Source organism: Pogonomyrmex barbatus, unplaced genomic scaffold (assembly GCF_055798465.1).
Source record: "Pogonomyrmex barbatus isolate J1 unplaced genomic scaffold, ASM5579846v1 scaffold8, whole genome shotgun sequence".
Taxonomy (NCBI): Eukaryota; Metazoa; Arthropoda; class Insecta; order Hymenoptera; family Formicidae; genus Pogonomyrmex; species Pogonomyrmex barbatus.
The window spans coordinates 20,150-42,603 of NW_028297182.1; the positions used below are offsets into that span (position 1 = coordinate 20,150).

Here is a 22,454-nt window from a genome sequence, read left to right on the forward strand (position 1 = left end):
TCCCTATGAAGCGTACTTTTTCAGATACGCAGATTACAAAAACCAATCACAAATTAGTTTAGCATTTCTGTACAACTTAGAGAGTACAACAGAAACTCTAATCAGCAATTGGTTGTATTAATTACGCATTTCTCGAAATTACGCTTGAAATATGCTCTATGTGAAAGAAGGCTTTCAGAATGGCGTAATGTGTTTTAGTAAATCACTAGAATACGCAGATTACGCTTATGCAAGTTACGCCGCATGTGATGACATCCATAAATTCTGAACTAGTGCAGCCAGTTCAGTTAAAAAGAACAGACCCATTGTGTAACTCTGTGTCACATAGGTTGCGTTCCAATATTCACCGTCAGTATTGAAAATCTATAATATACGTGACCTGAACTATATTTTTAGTACTGGCAATGAATATCGGAACGCAATCACAGTGTATCATTGTATTCCGTAGCTGGAAGGCACCCTATATTGTAATTGCACCATATTCCTATACGAATCGTACTGAAGAGTATGATCGAAACGAACGTACCCAAATTCCAGTTTTCCTAGCGCCACTTTGACGCGTATGCGTTGACTAGTGGAACTAAAATATTGAATCGTGCCTTTCGTACGGTGCTGATGGTGCTTTGGACACCTCTGCGGAAAAGAATGCGCGCATTTTCGTACGATACATTGAGGAAGATGTTCGTATAGTATCTTTCGAAAAAAGTTAATCGAAGACGAGCTTCGTTGTTTCGATAATTTGTGTGACGGATCGAACGAGCCGCGATACATAATTCGCCATGGATAGAAGAAAAATGTCGTAAGTAAAAAATATGTCGCGACATGGAAGACGCCCAACGTTAAAATTATGCGTTATCGTCTATCTTTTCGCACAGCTTATCAATTTTAACTATCACATTTGTCCTATTGAACTATTAGATATTAGTTCCACATTTTTAATGACGAATAGATACATCTGTTTCTGTTGACAACGAATTTACTCCTAATCTACTATCGATACGGAATTCTCGCAGCTTTTTTCCTTTAACGTTTCGCCGGTCATCAGCCTATCTTTTTATCCAAAGTATAGATTTTACAAATATGAAAACATTGTGTGTGTTATATTATTTGGGCGTAATAAAATTTCAGGTGAATATCTTGAAAAGCACGCGATACATACTAATATAACAATCTAAAGATGTTTTATAAATTTCTACTTGTTTCGGCATATTTGGTAGGTTATTAAAATTTTTGCTATCTCTGAATATCTTTACAATATTCTTATGATATTTTTCAACGGAAAAAAAAAATTTTTTACGAATCTTGTATCATAATTCTTGTACTAAATCTATCGATATTTATATTAAAAATAGTATTTATTATAGCTTACATATAATAAATATAATAAATATAATAAATATAAAAACACATACAATTTTTAAGAATAATTTGAAATAATGTTCAAGTCCATTTCAAGTCCAGTCGGAGTAAAGTATTATCGATATGTTGATAGCTTGTCAGCCGATTTGAACGGAATATTATAGCAACTTAATTTATTGCTGCCATATATTCAATTTATACAAAAAAAAAAAAAAAAAAACCAACTGCGAAATATATCTTTTTCCAAACCCTCCGAATAAAATGAAATAACAGATTTTTCTCTCTTTTACATTTAATTTGTCATCTTATTTTGATATATTTTGATATATTATAATTAGCACATGCCGAGAAAATGGATTTTGAAAATCTGATAGAATTGACAAAGATGAATTTGAAAGATTCTAAAGTTACGATCTTTCTGTTTCCTGGGATATTAATGATAGAATATAATTTATATAATATAAATGTTATATATTGTTATATATTGAATGTTACATGTTATTAACTTACATAAGAGAGATACAGAAACTGCTTAGAGATTAGATCGATTTCATTGATTAAAAGTTTATGAGAGATGTTATATGATTTGAATTATTAACAGAGATTTCCTAATTGATTTCTTATATCTACTTTTATTCTTCAGTACAGCAGGGGACTCTCTTTATCAGATTTTAGAAGTTCCGAAAACTGCTACTTCAGAGGAAATTAAAAAGACATATAGAAAACTGGCCTTAAAATACCATCCGGATAAAAATCCTAACAATCCAGAAGCAGCTGAAAAGGTTATTTTAATTTATACTTACTTTAAAAATATATACTTTCTATTTCTAAACGATTTATTTTTGCAATTACAATATTTGTATATTCGTATATAATCGTATATTGATTCTTTAAATCATCTGAAAAGAAAAAAAAAGATTTTCCAAGTTATGTATATTATTATATGAATCTTTTTCTTATTTTTTTTTTCACAATCTTGGAAATTTTGATTTATATTTTTTACAAAAATATAATTTCTTGTAATTGAATATTTACAGTTTAAAGAAATAAATAGAGCGCATGCTATATTGACGGATTTAACGAAACGTAACATATATGACAACTATGGATCTCTGGGTCTATATGTTGCGGAGCAATTTGGAGAAGAAAATGTTAATGCTTATTTTGTTGTCACTTCTGGATGGTGTAAGGTAAGAATATGTCTTAGTTTGATATTTTCCTGTAAATAAGATTGCTTCCTATGATTTATTAATACTATATTTAAGAATAAATATGACTTAAGAGAAAATTAATTTATTTTATATTTGATATCTGAAACATTTATGTATGCAATATATATTTATATATGATTTATTTAAATTTTAAAAAGATAAAATAAAATGTATAAAATATATTATAACTAATGTAACATTTAGGTTAATTTTATTGTAATGTATTTCTTATATATTATGGCAACATTATTGAAATGCCTATATATATATATATATATATATATATATATATATATATATATACTATTAAGGTTAGTAAATATTTATATACCGCGATATGATACTCTAAGAACATATTTTATCTGTTTGCAGGCACTGTTCATAATTTGTGGAATATTAACTGGTTGTTATTGTTGTTGCTGTTGTTGTTGCTGTTGCTATTTCTGTTGCGGTAAATGTAAACCAACTCCTCCCGAAGATAGTGGAGCATATTATAATTTACAGGTAAAAACATTTGTAAGATTTTTATTATCATTTTATAATAGATTTTATATAAACATTGAACCTAAGCAGATATGTAAAAGCAAAAACGTACATAATAATAGACATACAGTAATGAAACGAGACTTTCTTAACAAATGTATAAGAAAAAAAAAGAAAAAAAAGAAGAGATCTATAGATTTAAGAAAGTTTATATATATATATATATATATATATATATGTGTGTGTGTGTGTGTGTGTATATATATATATATATATATATATATATATATATATATATCATCATACCAAGTCGACTACGAAACTTTCTATTTCTCTATTTATTTTTATTATATTCCTTTATTAAATTCATTGTCATCGATCTTTAATATTTTAATTATAATTTTGAATCATACTATTCTAAAGCATTTATCAACAAGAATATAGATTCTTCAGACTCTTATCATATTTTGTCGATGGAATTCTCTTTCCATGAATGAGAAACGTTTTATTTATAACTATTTGCATTTTCTTTCATACATCTCTCCCGTTTTGTTGCATGATAACAAAAGATTGAGTGAAAATATAATAATGTATATATTATTACATCCATTTAGACTTCATTTAAAATTTGCTTTTGTATACTGCACGTATAATGAGAAAAAGACTTTTATTTTCTCTTTTTTATTTTTGTAAAATTAATTGACTTATTTCTTAAATGTGCATGATCTATGCTGCATGAAAAAACAAATGAATATTTAACATTAATGTACATGGACAAGATGAAAAGATATCTATCATTCTTTCTACAGATTTTGTGAGAAAATTTTGTGATGCATTAATTATCACTGTAATTTTTTTAAGTTTTCTGTTTGATGTTGACAATGTCCCAAATATCTAGTCTTTTTATATTGATTTCGTGAATACTTTAATAAATTTATAAATTTAGGTTTTCTTTTTTACATATAAATCTTTAGACAAGTCTAATAAAACATGATTTCTTTTTTTATATAAATTATTAATATTTTAAAAAATAAAAACAGTTCAAACGAAATAAAATAACCATTAATTTAATTTTTCTTAATTTTTCATTTTTAAAGTATATATACAATACAAGTCATATTAAAACTCATCAATCAATAATGTCGCTATTAAAATTATCCTAATTTGATTTGCAATCTATTTTTTAGTCAACAGAAAACACTATATATTTATAATGATTTGAATTAGAAATAGATCAAGTTTTCTCGTAAAATTTTTTTTTGTTTTTTTTACCTATTAGGTCCTGCTGAGTGAAATAGAGAAAAAAAATAAATATTGATATTCATAGAATATTATATGAATGTCAGTCGCATCGTACATTAATTATGCAGTAATTAAAATCATGCAGTTAGTTCAGAAAAACATATATTGTGTGAACAATTACAGATGAGGCTAAGAAACTCTTATGTTCAACGAATTTGGACAGGATTGTGTAGATCCTATATAGCTATTTACATATTTATATATCTGAATTCTATAAAAGTAAATATCGTTAATATTAATTCTCCGCTGATGAACGCCGGGTCACTCGAGATCCGATGATAAACTTTTTGTTTACATGTGAGTAGAGATAGAGCAATAATTTATTTCTCCTTTTTTTGAATTCTTAAATAAATAATATATTTATTTATTTATTTATTTAAGAATAGAAATGTGAGAAAATAATTGCGAATGCACTGTTGCTCTATTTTTATTCATGTAAAACAAATTTTCGGTTATTGACTTTTATATACATATATATATATATATGTATATGTATGTATGATGTACACACACACACACACACACACACACACACACACACACACACACACACGCACACACGCTTAAATATATAATATAAAAAATTGTATTTAGTCTCATGCAAAACAAAATTTACTTTTGGATTACATTTTACTTGGAATCGCCGCACGCGCACTTACCGAAGCGCTTGCTGTCGGAAGATTGATCTGTATAATCAACATAGTTGTACAGAATTAGAAAATTATTAAAATATAGTAATATAATTATTAAAATATTTAATTTTATTATATTTATGCATAAATTTCTGACACATAATAGGAATGCACATCAACGAGGAAAGAACATCTTAATAAATCTATAATTTTGAAGACAAACGATTTAAGGACTTCATACAATTTACATATGATCGACGTATATTTAAAAGTTTGTACTCTCGTAAAAATGAAAAAAATATTATTTGTTGTCTTTTCATCAAGCGCTACAGGCTTGGCACAGTTCTTGAAATTTTTTATCGATATAAATTTAATTTCGTATTACACAAAAAGAGAAAGAGAAAGAAGAAAAATGTTTCTAAACTGAAAGAATTTTAAAAAGAGTTTCTCATGAAAAAATAAATAAAAAATGTAGAATAAAGTCTTCTTGTAAACGATTTTGCCTTTCAAAAATAATTTCAATGTAAACAAGATTAATGTTTACTTTTGTAAGCTTGATAAATAATTTTCCATTATGGACTTGTATCCCATAAGCACCAAATGTCACGTCTGAACTATCGAAATATATGTAAAGAGATATAATATTCTATTAAAGAGATAAAGTGATTTTTATGTTTTTTATATAACTTCTTTGACAATTTATTTTAAATTATTTTATTAAATGCTTTCCTACATTTTTACTTTGATATTTTTTCATGAACAATTATTCATATATGACACCTTGTATATACTTGCAGACATGCATGGCTTTATAATTGTTGATAACTGTTTCTAATATATTTGTATCGATATACAACAGAAGTAAAATATCCTATTTTTAAGTAGATAACACCGAATGAAAATTTTTACGCTTCTTAAAAATATTTGTGTATCTAAAAAAATATATAATCTTAATTTTAACGTTGCTAGTTTATTTTTTCTTTATCTTATTTTTTAATAGAATTATTCATTTTGCACAACTTTTTATAGATCGATATATGCATTATTTGTATAACACAGCACAAATTGAAGATGCATGAATTCTTGTTATAATGCATGGTCAAGTTATGTTCTATTTTATAGAAAGTCGTACATAGTTTAGCGGTTTTGTTTATGTTATTATTGTATTATAGCGGAACCTGAATCCTGAGGCTGTCGTGACAAATCAACCGCGAGGTTTTGGCAAGGTAAGTTTACATTATGCTTGAGATTTCAATTCTTTTTCCTTTCTTTTTGCTATGATTATTCGTAAATATTGCTTTCTATTTTTGTTACTGTTGGAATATATTTGAACAATTTTGCATAGATTCTACGCAAGGCACAATAGTAGTTTTTCCTCAATCTATTTTGTTATTTTATTTGCGCGCACTACTACTTTTTTATGAAGAAATATGAATTTATGTAGCACCTATATATATATATATATATATATATATATATATATATATATATATATGTGTGTGTGTATGTATGTATATATTGATATAAATGCATGATGTATTTGTACGCATTTGTAATGATTCAAAACAATAATTTTTTAGATTGATTCATTATTAAGTTTCTATTTTTACGTATAGAAGTCGCGTATGACATGATTCGTGTTTCTTACACAAATCTGTTAAAATTTTAAACTATTTAATGCTTTTTTACAAAGATTCATCTCTTGAGATATTATGTACTACCATAAAATACTCGTATTTTTTTATAACATATTGATATTTTATATCTATTTTTATTTGAATATTATATCTGTTATTATATAAAATAAAGAAATTATGTGACAATTGTGTAATTCATAGAAAAATTGGAAAAGTAAAACATAAATTTAATAGGAAGTAATATTTTCCTTAATGTGTGTGTGTGTGTGCGTGTGTGTGTGTGCGTGTGTGCGCGCGCGTGCGTGCACACACATACACCTTGATACCAAACTTGCAGAGACAGATTTGAGCAAAATATGCTATTAATTTCTGATGGCAAAAACATAGCAAATTTCAAACAGGATATATCTGTAATATCTGACAATGTCGACAAGCTATTGCCAGAAATGTAACAAAGCCTATTAACATACTATATCAAGCACCGAGCAGAGGTAACTGTTGACGTAACGTTACGGCAGATGGGCATATATGCGAATTCTACTTTCTGCCGCCAATTTGCTGCCGAGATATGTTCTGCAGATTCTGCTGACAAAACCTAAATTAAATACAGACGCAGTTAATGTTAATTTGTTTAATATTAATATGTTGTGATTCTGCTGGTAGCCTGTCAACATTGTTAACATTTTGTTAACTGGATATATACATATGCATGTATACACGACACATACACGAACACGACCACACAAAAGGTGACAAATTCAAAAACGGAGAAATTTCAGTATTTTTAGATAAATATAATTTATGTTTGTTTTTAGTGTTTTATTTATCAATTAATTACAAATATCTGATACAATTGTTTTTCAAGTACATCATCTTTTGTCTTTATCACTAATCTAAAGCGCGTTTTAAAATCTTCACATGCGGCATGCATCATATTCTGTAGTATTTTGTCTTAAATTTCTTAAATACTGATTATAAATTATTTTAAAATGTGTGTGTGTGTGTGTGTGTGTGTGTGTGTGTGTGTGTGTGTGTGTGTGTGTGTGTGTAAAAATGAGGTCTCCTTCTTCTTCTTCCCTTCTTTTTTCTCCGTCCCTCTTCTCCCTCTCCTCTCTCTCCTCTCATCTCTCTGATAAACATATGTTATCGAAACTTTACGATTATACATACATCAATATTCGAAAATTTTTAAATTATGAAAAATGAATTTATGAAAAATAATTTTAGCTGATGTTTGTTAATAAATAAAATATTTGAAAAATAATTTTCAGTAATATCTATTCAGTACTATCTATTCATTCTAAAAGTATTAAAATTTTTCTGTATATCAGAATATATTTGTCATCCTATATATTTATCTACTGAGAATATAGTGCCAAATCAAACGCTTTTAAATAAAAAAATTTCTGAAGGATATGTGTTCTTTATCTGATATCGTTTCTCTTGCACTTTTTCTATATTGCTCATTTCTTCAATTTCATAATGAAATTCTGCTACTTTGAATGATTCAACAAATTTATTATTCTCACATAACACACATTCAATAATTTTATTGTTTAATCATAATCGATAATATCTTTATTTCTGTTTTACTATGAAATTCATTTAGAATTCCCTTTCATATATCATCCCGACATTTCGCTCAGACAGATACTGTTAAAATTGCAAAAATGATTATGTAAAAGTTGACTTGGTATGAATATGAAAATAGAGGATATTGCATGAATGCAGAAAATTGTTCAAAAATGGAAATAATATTCGAAGACGTAACAAAATATTGCGCGCATTGTATGCGCCCACGCGCGTGTATGTGAGTGTAAAATGTTAGAGAACAACGTGCATGACATACATGTATATAAGAATTAGATAAAAATTATACAAAATTAATCTAATATCTCAATTATCAAATTTATGTCTGTTGTGTTGACTTCATTATATAATTATCATTAATTTAAATTATATAATGGTTTATTTGGTAATTTAGACTTTGTAATAATTTATTTGGTATTTTATTATTGCGCAAAAAGGACATGAAAAAATTCAATTCATTATTTGCTCCGTAACATCAAAAGATGAATAAAAAGATTTTATTCGTCAATTATAAAACATATTTTAAGTAACTTACTATTTTTACTAGCTTTCTTCACAGATAAACGGCCAAGAGAGAGAGAGAGAGAGAGAGAGAGAGATATGTGTATCATAAGTTAGGTTTTAATATTCAAAATATACCTTTACAGGAAGAAGAAAGTGATGATGATGCTGTGACTGCTCAACCTCAAAGTGGTGTGTCGCAAAATGCATCCAATGTACAGCAACCAATATTTGCTATGCCTGCACCAGGATCAGCTGCACCAACATCAACGGCTAACGAAAGCACGAATCTAAATAGCGGCGGTGAACGTGTGATTTATACCACTGGTATTACGAGTTCTTGAATGTAGCATAAATGCATATTATAAGTTTTATCTTTTGCATATTGCCATCGATCATCTAATTCACGTCTTTTGCATATTGCCATCGATCATGTCTTTTGTAAAAATCGTTTAAGTTTTTTTCTTATGTCCAGTCTTTTTGTTGATTGATATATTTTATCATTTTTTCACATTGATAGCAATTTTAGTACATTGAACATTGAAAATATTAATAGAAATGTTAAAACAATTTTCCTATCATTATCCTATTTTTTTTTGTGCATTAGAAATGATTACTTATAATCTAAACTATAAGAGCAGTCTCACTGCTTAAAAGTGTATATATAAAATTCAATGTTAATTATATCTATTTAATCTTCTAACGAAATAGCATAAATTTTAGTAGCATTCTTCTTTAATTTCTTTTTTATTTAGTGCAAAATTAACAAGTTTACTACAAATAGAAATTATTAAAACTGTATTGGGAACGTAATACGTGCTTCCACATATCAAACGGAGATATTTGTTTTTAATAATAAGAAGATACTACTAGAATGAGAAAACATGAATGTTTTGTTTTTACAATTCTTTGTATAATTTGTATAGTAAATATGAAAATATATACTTTAATTAGTTTTACCGTGGTAAGTTATCACGGTAATTGTATACATTCAAATATGTATATATAATGTAACGTCTTATATATATTGAAAAAAAAAAACAAAGATACGTTTGATTAAGCTTAAATCGAAAATCTTAAATTGCAAAATTTATATATAAATTGAAATATATATGTTTGCTACAAAAAAATTGACTTTAGATTGGCCAAGAAATAGTTGAAAAGTTACCTCTGACGTTTCAAAATCACCAGAAATGTTCTTTAATGGCAAACTATTTTTTTTTTTTTTTTTTTCTAGCAAGCATGTCGAGAGATTATTATTTTCATAATTTTTCAATTTTAATTGTATGTGGGAGAGGTATTGTCTGTAAAACCACAGTGGTCGCAGATCGATCTCATATCCAAAATCGAAAGATCGAATTCATAATGATTTTCCGAGCATCGAAAGAAAGACTACTTCCACACAGATTCGTTCTGAGACTCTTTGTGTCGCTCGCAGGTGGGCGACAGTCAATAATTCACGTCGTACGATTCCGAGTCGATCCGCGATTTCACAAACTCGCGCTCGCGTTCTCGCTTCTTAACGACGCAACAGGAATATTCGGGATCGCACCCGATTACCATATGACAAACGGCTTGATTATTCCGACGACGAAAATAAAGAAAAATGCCTATATTGTATTATTTATTTTAATTATATCTTAATCTTTTGAGGATAATTTAATTTGAAATTAATAAAAGAAAATAGTTTTGTTGCTTGTTTGGCTCCATAGTCCATAGTCTAATTTACAAAACTTTCATTATTCTTTCTTGATCACTCTAAATACTAATTAAAAATTATTGATTCGATATTTTTATTCAAGAAGAATTCATTTAAGTTAGTCGAAAATATCTGTCATTTAAGAAATATTTGTTTTTTAAGACATAGATGTAGATAAATATTTATGTAAATGTATATACAAATAATTATCTATCTAAAGATAGATTTATTGAACGATTAAATGATTAAATAATAGATGAATAGATATATGTACATAATCTAGTTTTTATGCTATTGTTATCATCCCTATGCACTTTTACATATTTCGATGTTTCAAATATTACAATATTCCATAATTTGTAATACGATTTTCCAAATCATTTTCGCGATCATGCTTTATAAGATTTATTTTAAGAAATTTTATTAAAATTATTTTCTTTCGCAGTTTGTATCGGATAAATGTTCATATGAATCATATTATTTTTTTTAAACAAATATACAGTATGTAATTATATGCTTCGCTATTTTCTCTATTGTTACTTCCAGTTTATCCTACTTTCTTATCTTTTTTTTATGAATAAAATTCTTACGTATTTTTCTATTTTTAAGTGTAGTGTGCATACTTTTGGTGTTTAATGTCTCTTTAAAAGATGATAGATTTTTTAAACAAGTTCGATAAACTGAAAATTTGAATATATTGTAATTATGTATTATATAGTTACAATTATTCAAGTTTGAAAAAATTATACACGCACGCACGCACGCACACAGTGTATATTTGTAATTAAGTGTATACATTCACTTGTCTTTATAAACAATAGTGAAAAAAATATTTTATTAATTATGTAACTGTAAAAAGTTATTTAAAAAGATCTGTACAATAGCAACAAAAATTTTTAATTATTTTTTTAATGTTTTTTAATGAAATTTATTTTTTCAAATAAAATATTACATCTGTTTTGTTACAGCATGATTTTGGATTAATATTGATAACTTTTTTATTTTATTTTTCCATTTGTATACCTAAAAGCGATACGAATGACAATAATATTTTTTGTTAAAAGCAGCTACTAAAATTGATACTTTATTGTTCATTATTGAATTCATCATAGAATTTTGTACAGAATTACAATAGAATTATATATAAAAATATTATAATAGATATAATATTTTATTTAAAATATAAAACTACCATTAAAAACAAATAATTAAGTATTTTTTAAAATTCATTACATAAATCTTGAATAAAATAATGTTTATATTCGAAAAATTCTTTTATTTAATTAAACAAATAAGTATAGGTATAGACCGGTATGTTTAATAGGAAATAGATAATTCAGGTGTTACATGACCGGGCAAGATTTTTGCCACGCCAATTAGTGTTTCATATTCTAGAGATTGTTAATATATTCAAAAAAATATTTTTCATTATTAATTATGTGCCATTACAAAATCGAACGAAATAATGCCGTTACGTTTGAAACACAGCAATCAAAAGCTATGTCTTTCTCCCACTCAGTAATATCAACTAATTCCCCGCAAAATAATTTTATTGTGAAAAATATTACCTTAACGGAGGCTCGAACTTGTATCACTCTACTGCTCCAATTTAAGGCATGTGTAATGATCATATAATGCTTAAGAGATTTGCCTATTTTTATTTATTAATTCTATTTTAAAAAATTAACTGAGTGTACTTGTACCAAACACTGTGTTTTCGTGTGCATGTGCGTGGGCATGCGTGCGTGCGTCCGTGCGCGCGTGCGTGCGTGCGTGCCCTTTATAACAACGAAAATCTCTGTTCTAGATGTTACCTTGAAAATTTAAATTTATGCCTTGAAAATTTATTTTATTGCTATTTGTCAATAAAAATAACAGGAATATTCAATTTGTTTTTTTATAACAAGTTACATTTCACCTAAATTTATATCAAGACAACGTCTGATATATGAACATTTTAGTTGCAATAAATAAAGCAAGTTTATTCGTGAGGAAATTTATATCTTATTCTATGTACATATTTTTCTTACAACAAGAAATATGATCTCAATGTCTTGCTCTGTACATTAATTATTATTTCTTTATTTGATTTCAAAAATTAAAAATTGTTTAAAATGTAAATCATTTTCCCAATCATAATCTTATGTTAGTACTTCTTTTCATTTATTTTTTCCTTTAGAAATCAAACTTAAGAATTATTTAAAGAAAATAGATATTGCACTTGCACGAGAAAGGCGCGTGCGCGCGCATATATATACATATATATATGTATGGAGTAATTTTAAATAATTTTAGTTTTACATATCACTATGTGCGTATACATGTGTATTGAAAGTGTACATACACTCTAGTTTAAACACAAATGTATGGAATTTTCTGGAATGAAAGAGATATCATTATTTATAACATGAAGAAATGTGTGTATTTATAACATATATACGTACATTCTTTATTGTGGTATTTCATAGAATTTTATAAAAAATTTACAATGTTTGTAAATTTAAATTATCAATTATATAATACTTGCTAATGAGTCCATATATTTATAATTACTTTTGTTAGTAAAAAATACAAATATTGTATTTAAATATCTAGTTGTAGTTATATAATTTTCTTTAAAAGCATATACTGATAATAGCGAAATAAATAAGAAATGCTTTTTTTAAATCTCTTATTTGTCTTATCACTAATAAGATATTTCGATGTAGCGGCTGCCACAAATCCATTCATAGGAGCCAATGCACCTACAAGTGGCACCGGACCAACCAGATGGTAGACTGAATGCGTGGAAAACCTATCAGGAATATATTTATGTTTATATTGCCGGATCTCCACACTAGCTTATTAATATAGATTATAAGTTGATTGTCGTGATAAAATAGATTGTGATTAATTTAACGTTATTACCATTTACTCTTTGTCTTTTTTTATATATAAAGTATTATGTTATGTATCTGTATTATTTTATAAATCATAATTATAGTATATTTATTCAAATATGGTCTCAGTATAGATACATATTCTATGTAATTTACAATATGATTGATCTTCCGCTACATACACTATACTATTTTATAATTTTCTTGTATACGAATATGAAAGTGTACATTATATTTAATTGTCTTTAATTCATAAAATATTTGTTTCTTTGTGTATGTAGCTATAATAAAATTTTTAAAGATTAGCATATATATGAGCGAGAGATAGAAGATAAGATGAAGCTTTGATAAGAAATATAGGTTCTTATACCTAAAATGTGAAATTAATCAATATAGAAAAAGTTAGGCTTTCTCTTTTCTCTAGAATATTTGCACACAGATTATAGATATTTAATTTGAGTATCTATTTTTACTTAGCTAATTGAGTTAATGTAACATTTAAATATAATTATATAAAATATAGAAATTATGAATCATATTACAGAAGTATTTTTTATTAAATTTCAAATCAGCTATTCGGTGGAGGCCTAATTATGAAACAATGCAGTATTTAACTCATCTAAAATATGTATCAGATATCTTATTTTATTTTCCCGAGGCAAATCATTCGAAAATTAAAACAGACATAATTTGAAAATAATTTTACAAATAAAGGTTGGTATTAAAGAGGAAAAGAGATAATGATCTAATTTAACCTTGAATCAAAGTCAAATTGATGATTTTAAAATCAATTTTACTTTTTTAAATACTTCTTACTTTTTCTTGTTAATTGGATCAAAATAAATGATTTTTTTTTATCTTAAATGCACAATTTTTGAAATATAATCAGCATATATTTATTATTTTTAATTTTATTATAAATTTTGAAAAGAAATGCATTCGTGAACAAGAATCAATTCAATTTTATTTTGAAAATTTTTACACATACATACACATATACATATACATACGGTATGTCTTATTTTAATGAACAAAGAACGAGAAAAAAAAACAGCTGCATGTTCCAAAACATAACATTGTACAAAAGACGTTTCAGAAGTTTTAGAATTTTAAGATATATATATATATATATATATATATATATATATATATATATATATATCTTCTATCTTACAATTAATTTCTAAACTTCTATCTTAAAACGAGATATATATATATATATATATATATAGAGAGAGAGAGAGAGAGAGAGAGAGATATCGTTAATAATATATATAATATCGCTGTTTAAAGATTATTACATAAATATTACATAAAGATTATTTTTCTAATGATTAGTTTACATGATTTTTTTTATATGATATGATTTTTCAGTTATTTTGAATATAAGACTAAGATACAATTATACAAAAATCAGTTGTTTACAAAATTATTTTATACTTTGTTCTGGAATATTTTAACAAGAAATATAAAATATCTTTGTACAGCCTTTAAATGGCTATTCAATATCAAACAGATTTCATTATCAAACAGATATTTTATTATTATATTTTCCTTTCAAAACATATATCTTAGACAAAACATATATCTATGTTTTTAATACAATTTCAAGTTTAGATGTACAACTGTTTCCGTTAAAACAAGACACATTGTGTGTGTGTGGGGGGGGGGGGAAGGGTGGATGTGGGTATGGGTGTGGATGTGGGTATGGGTGTGTGTAGGTGTGCGTGTGTGTATGCGTGTGTGGCGGGGGAGTGTGGGAGTGTGATACTCTATATACATATAAATTTTAATTCTGAATTTATATTATAATCTGTATATTAGTCATTAATTGTACTAAGAAATAAATTTCGCATGTAAATAATCTTTCAAGAATATACGAAAACTTATTGCAATACATATAATTATCTCTTACTTATCTCGTACTGTGTGTTTATAACATCTAAGGATATTGCTTGAAAATAATATATAATATTGATCTCAAATTCAATTTAAGAATTATCTCAAAAATTACGCGTTATTGAAAAAAATCTTTTATAGATTTTTTAAAGTTTCAAGAAATACGATATACATGGTATATACAATAGTAAATATATTGAAATGTACCTTATAGTACACATTGTAATTTCTCTTCAAAATCATTTTGAGTTTTTATAATGTTATTTCATACTTTTGAGATTTTATTTATTGAAGCAGTTTTTTCTCTTCTATGAAAAAGCTATTCTAGGGATTAACTTTGTACATATAAATTTTATTTTGATATGTCTTTTCTCATAAGATATGAAATATTTTCTAAAATAATAACATGATTATAATAACTATACATAATATATAATTTTTTGTAAAGATAAAAAACTTGCATTGACTAATTCATTCAGATAGGCATGGGCATAGGCATGAAATTTTGTTTAAAAAATTCACAATGATTACGTGACCTTCAAACAATTTTCCCAGATCAAATAACGTCATCATCCTTCTTGAAACCGTAAAATTTTTGTTTGAAACATTTTTCTCGATGATACGTACTTTTCGAGATAATTTACTAAATCAATTTGTTTAACAAATCTAATTTTCATAAAGCTTCTTTTATTAAGAAAATAACTCTGAATAAATAGAATGAATATAATTGAAAAAGTAATAAAGAAGAAAAAATAAAGAAATATTACCTTTGATCATATAAAATGAGAGATCACATTTTTCTAAATGTTACATCGACATATGTTACTTGTGTAATAAATTATGTTGGAGTACATATACACATATAATTTTTAAATACATCTACAAAGTAATCCGTTTTAAATACATACATGTATATCAAATAATCCATAATCAAATTTTTTACTGTTGTTTTACTATTGTTGTTAAAACCATTTGGATAAAATTTTTAGCACAACTTATATTATTATTGCTAAATACAGTTTTACTCTCTATGTCTCAGAGATAATTTATTAGCTACACATACATACATGTTAATTATTATATGACGATGAAATTTAATTATTAATACGCATATGTTATGTATTTTATTTCTTTCGAGAAATGCAAAGAGAGCGAAATTTGTTTCCAGAATTAACGTTTTATAAAGAATATAATCCCGTATATATCAATAAGACATTATTACTATATATGTATCTATCGATTAATACGAATCTTTACATTGCGAGTACACGTATTGGTAAATAATACTGCATGTTTATCATAAGATTTCTTTAATTGTAGACATTTATCTGTATTATCCAAATGTGTGATCGTGTAAATGATAAATATTTCAACATGCAAAAATATTTTCAAGAATTCCAATAATGTAAAAAATAACACGATACACGCATACAATAACGAATAGTAAACATATAACTCATATAATATATAACTCATATTTAAAAGGTATGAGATAAATTAATTGAACATGATATGTGAGAGTTGCCTGAATTTTTCATAATATACATAGATATTTGCAAAAGATTTCTTTGAAACGCTTTAAAAATTGTTAATGATGTGTTATAAATTTTAAATATTTTATTGTACTATTTATAATACTGTTATATTATATTTATATTATATTTATTGTAACTATATATTAAATAATGTTGTCAGAAATCAAATAGAAATCAAATACATTCTTTTCTTGTACTATAAATTGATTAATAAAATATATCATTATTTTTTATTATCTGACGCTAGTAATCCAACGTATAATTCAATTTTTATATATTTCAACGAAAATGAATGGTATGATAGTTGATCAAGATTTAAAATTGCTTATTAATTTAATTTATGAATCAAAAACGGAGTCTTTAATCTTATGTATATTTGTTATCAAGGCATATTTATATTTGAATATAATTGATGATATACTAAAAAATAAAGTTATTTTAATTATGTATAATGCGAAAAAAGAAATTAAATTTGACATAACTGTACTAAGGGATCACGAGTCTTAATTTTTTTGATAGAGAAAGAATAATTATGCCATGTATATACAATTACAATTTACACTACAAAATTTTAATTTCTAAAATATTATAATCTTTTTAAACTTTATTTTTTAGCAATATATACATTTATTCGATAGCATTACTAAATATATACCTACATCAATCTCACAAATATGTTTTCAATAAAATAAGTATTTTATATACACATGTGTGTGTGTGTGTGTGTGTGTGTGTGTGTGTGTGTGTGTGTGTGTGTGTGTGTGTGTGTGTGTGTATGTGTATGCAAGATTTTTAATTATAATACATAATGGTGTATACATCTAGAATAAAAGAAACAAGAATTATATTAAAGCCAATATTGTATAAGAAATGTAAATAAATTAGATTAAATCAATGAACGAAATAACATATGTTTCAAGAGTTTCTCTTACAATTTTTTTTAATTTCAAAGCGCTTATAAGTATCCATTAAAATAAGAAAAAAATCAATGATAAACATTAAAACTACTGCTAGTCTTCACTTTAGCCATCTTGGCCTATTCAGTACAAATCACCCAGAAATGTTCTAAAAATATCCTATGGATAAGAGAATGTCCTAATCATGTTCCCAAGACGTCCCTCGAATAAAATGTGCTGTATGGGGAATTATAATGTCAAAAGCGAAAATACATATGCAAATTCTTGCAAAATAAATTAAGAAAAAATGTTTTTCGATAAAATAACATTTTCACTCGAAAAATAAACTAAAATAAACTTAAAAAAATATACTGAAACCTCTTTTTCGCTTTATTAATCAATAAATAATTATATTTAGAATTGAATTGTATCCTCTTTTTAAGTTAAGAGAACACAATACATTTTTTAGATATGTGATTATTTATTGATTATCAGAGTAAAAGAAGAATTCCCGAAATATTTTAGTTTATTTTATTGAATACAATTGCGACTTTATTGAAAAACATTTCTAATGTATTTTTAATGTATTTCGCAAGAATTTTTTTCATACGTTTTCTCGCTTTTAAAATTATAACTCAAAATGATAGCAAAAGAGCCTTAAATAAAAATTTATTCATAATATAAACTTAAATGCAACGTAAATTAACTGCGAGTTTTTCTTTTTTTTTTGCAATCTTTTCTTTTTTTTTCTATTCCAGAAAATATTACGCCAATGTTGGATTATCCACGCGAAACATTTTTGTTCAAATGTAGCAGAAGATTTACAGACCTATATTATTCTCTTTTAACAAATCTTTTTGTTTAACAAATAGAAAATATACTTCTTCTTGTTGTTTCATCTCTTTCTGTAATGAAATCATCATCATACTTCTATTTTGTATATTGTGTGCGTGCGTGCATGCGTATGCGCACGTATACGTATATATGTATATATGTACGTATACATGTGTATGTATATGCATATATGTATACTTATACATTATATATGTATATATATATATATATATTTAAAATAATTGAAGTAATATTCTAAATGGATAAAGTTATTGCTCAATATTATATTTTTATGCATAAAATAGTATTATAAAATACAATTGATATAAAATAGACATATAGTTCTTTTAAAAAAAAGAAATATATGTCTACTTTATGTCAATTGCAGTTTGTAATGTATAATAATATAATATTTTTAAAAATTGTTATGTCCTTTTTTACACTTATTGATTTATTTCAATATCTTGCGATTATTATTACAACGTAAGCTAATTGAACGTAAGCTAATTGAAAAATGAATATATTACAGGCTACTTCATATTTTACATCAAAATAAAGTATAAAATAATTTCTAAACTAACAATTTCTAAATATAATTTTTGAAAATATTTTTGTAGGTGAAAAGTGTAATTGAGGTCCCCTCGGGACCTCATAATTTTTGTGAATAACATTTTTTTCTTGTTCCTTCAAAGTAATATGCGAAAATATACTAAATGGACAACCTTATTGCTGCATATATAATACATGAATTATGTAGAAAAATCATACCTCTAATTCGTGTTTCTTCAGTATATTGTATTTGTATATTTGGCTAAGTTCTTCCAATATTTTACATCTACTGCCAATTTCTGTATCGTACTTAGCCATTATTGTCAACAATTTTGATTCAATCGTCAAACTATATGCAACAATTAATTACAATTTTAAATGAATACGTTAATTCAAAATTCATACCTTCGCATATAAATAGTTTGTTTTGAATTTATATTTATATTTTTTAAAGACTCAATGTCATCGATGACGTTTTCTAACGCCAATTGCATTTTATTTTGCTCATATTCCCACATTTTATATACAATAATTTGTTTTTTCTCATATTTCATGCTAGTAAAGACATATATATGTTAAATCTATGTAATGCTTAATAATATAATAATATATGAAGTATAGAATAATTTTATTTATATAATCTATAATCTTATCTATAATTTTATCTATATAATTTATATAATCTATATCATATAAAATGTTTTTAAGAATAAATACTTTGTATTTGTGATGCATTCGCTAAATTTTTTGTCAATTCCATCGATAACAGATATATTTTTCTTATATTGCTCGATTAAATTCTCGAGTCTCCTTTTATGAACAATTTGTTGTCTTTCTCGATCCATAGTAAATTCTAAATATATCGATGATGAAAGGGAAAACATATTATAATTATATTTTTATAGATGTAGATTTGGTATATTTTTTAGTACATTTTTTATATATAAATAAATAAAAACAGTATATATGTATATATATATTTTTTTTTTAATCAACAGTTACACAGTTACTTGAATATTTAGAAACGTTATACTTGATTGAAAATATTTAATTATTTATTATTATAATTAAAAAAAAATAAAAAATTGTTTTACAAGCTATTATAATATTAACATATGTGTAAATCTGTTTATATATATATATATATTTTATATATATATATATATATATATATATTTATTTACATATACAAATATATTATTTTAATTCAAGTGTTATTTCTTTGATTTGTGTTTGTAGAATTTTATATATATATATATATATATATATAAACAGATTTACACATATGTTAATATTATAATAGCTTGTAAAACAATTTTTTATTTTTTTTTTTAATTATAATAATTAATCAATAATTAAATATTTTCAGTCGAGTATAACGTTTCTAAATATTCAAGCTATGTAACTATTGGTAAAAAAAAAACGAAAATATATTTATATTGATTAATTAAATTATTTAGCGAGTATATTTGTTTTTAATTAATCGTATATCTAATCTTCCATGCTAGATGCAGCTATATATGATTATGTCAGTTGTGTATGGTTATAAAATTTATATATTTTTTTCCATAAGTAAAAAATTATATATTTTACTGGTAACGTCTTTAATAGATTTCTTCTGACAACGCCAAAGTTGTCTGTAATGTAATTCTTTTTCTCTTGTTTGTTTCAGCGTAAGATACATACGGTGTAAAATATGTTTTAAAAAATAACGGATGTGATACACAAATAAAGCCGATGGCATAGAAATATATTTATAGTGAGGACTCGTACAAACAATATCGATTTGTTTATCAAAAATCTATAAAAAATTAAGAATTAATTAGAAATATATAAGACGAAGATGTAATTTAATTCTTCTTATAATAATATATTTATAGCTATCAATATCGATTTTATATTTAAATTTTTAATCAATAACATTAAAATTTTATCATGATTTTTTTATAATAAATGCTATATTTTTCGCGTATAAATGTATTTTAGATGAATATATTAGAGTTATTCTTTTAACTGAATTTCTTGTACCTTTTTCTTTTTTTTCTGTTTTAGGTTAGAAAAAAAGAGATAAAATAAACGATACAAAAGGTTTAATTTAAGAAAAACAGGCTTATTCATTACTTATAAATAAATACAAATTTCAAATGATACATATCATTGATTGAGAATAACCTTCAGTACTTTAGAGATTATATCAAATTTGGATGTATCAAACCAAGCTTCTTTAGAACATGTTGAATTTTTGCTAGTGAATGCTAAAATATAAAGAAGTTTGATGATTATGTATAAATTAATTTCAAATCATCAATAAATACATGAATAATGAATATACAATATACACTATAAGACATACGTATATAAAAGAGAAATAAATATTACCGATCTCAGACATTTCTGAAAAGTTTATCGGTAAATTTTTTTCAAATATTTATTACCTGATTGCGATAAACACTTAATATAAAATTCAATGTTGCACAAATTGACATTATTTATTACGTTCATTTCGTCGATTGTGAAGATTTTAGACAATTCGAAATCCAATATAAGAGAAGGAAAAACCATCTAAAACCATTTATTGTAATTTATTATAATAATATTAATAAACAGATATATTAATAAAGAGTGACAGTATTTATTACTGTTAATTTTATTTTTTCTTTCATACAAAAACAATTTTTATAAATAACAATGTAACCGATTCTCTTCTAATGTTTCTTGCATGTTTAATGGGTGTCATTTTTCAGCAACATATAGAAAAATTATCCTTTCCACTTTCTTAAAATCCAATATAAATCCAATTAAAATCCAATATAATTCGATAATGATTTTGAAAGTGGATTAACACACACACACACACACACACGCGCGCGCGCGCGCGCGCGCGCGCGCGCATGCACATGCACACGCACACGCACACACGATATACGTACTGTACCGTATACTCTTATTACATACGTTATATTATTCTGTATATTTTTAAATTTGGATATTTTTAAATAACAGAACTTTTATTTCAAACTATAATCTTATAAATAATTTCATTTTACTGATGTTTATTATGGTATATATGTTATCTAAATGATAAAAATGATAATAAAATGCCAATTAACCTCAATTTAATATTATGAATAATTTATCGCATGTATACAAATACTTACATAAAATTATTTAAAATTTCAACTTCATAAAGTTTTAAATTCGTAACCAAATATATACATGTTTACAATTTATTTTTATAAAATGCATCTTCTCATGTTGACTTTTATAAAAGTTTTCGCTACATTTACTCAGAAGATATGACATGTTTGAAACATATAACAATTTAACAGAATAACGATAAAATTGTTATGTATGTGTATGTACATGTATATTTGTATACATGCATTTTCACGCATATATTGCGAGTATGTGTACATATGCACGTGCACGCGTATGTACGAGTGAACGA

The 22,454-nt window shown here is 25.2% G+C and overlaps 2 protein-coding genes across 4 annotated transcripts; one reads left to right on the forward strand and one right to left on the reverse strand.

Annotated features, from left to right (window-relative positions):
* The first annotated feature begins 565 nt into the window (after nt 1-565).
* On the forward strand, nt 566-17,636 carry LOC105424417 (dnaJ homolog subfamily C member 5). Of its 3 annotated transcripts, XM_089083663.1 has the most exons (8): nt 566-799; nt 2,003-2,141; nt 2,397-2,549; nt 2,943-3,074; nt 5,154-5,258; nt 6,160-6,213; nt 8,862-9,042; nt 13,123-17,636. In XM_089083663.1, the coding sequence occupies exons 1-8, from the start codon at nt 780-782 to the stop codon at nt 13,188-13,190; spliced, it is 852 nt and encodes a 283-aa protein (XP_088939789.1). In that variant the 5' UTR covers nt 566-779; the 3' UTR covers nt 13,191-17,636. The 3 variants fall into 3 exon arrangements, with proteins under 3 accessions (XP_088939789.1, XP_088939787.1, XP_088939788.1); XM_089083661.1 differs by lacking the exon at nt 5,154-5,258 and having other exon boundaries at nt 570-799; XM_089083662.1 differs by lacking the exons at nt 5,154-5,258; nt 6,160-6,213 and having other exon boundaries at nt 573-799.
* Nucleotides 17,637-18,358: 722 nt separating this feature from the next.
* Nucleotides 18,359-22,412, reverse strand: LOC148934683 (uncharacterized). Its single transcript, XM_089083664.1, has 6 exons — nt 21,442-22,412; nt 21,179-21,261; nt 20,600-20,807; nt 19,724-19,859; nt 19,412-19,561; nt 18,359-19,355 (listed from the first exon to the last, which is right to left on the reverse strand). The coding sequence occupies exons 1-6, from the start codon at nt 21,566-21,568 to the stop codon at nt 19,220-19,222; spliced, it is 840 nt and encodes a 279-aa protein (XP_088939790.1). The 5' UTR covers nt 21,569-22,412; the 3' UTR covers nt 18,359-19,219.
* Between the last annotated feature and the right edge of the window lie 42 nt (nt 22,413-22,454).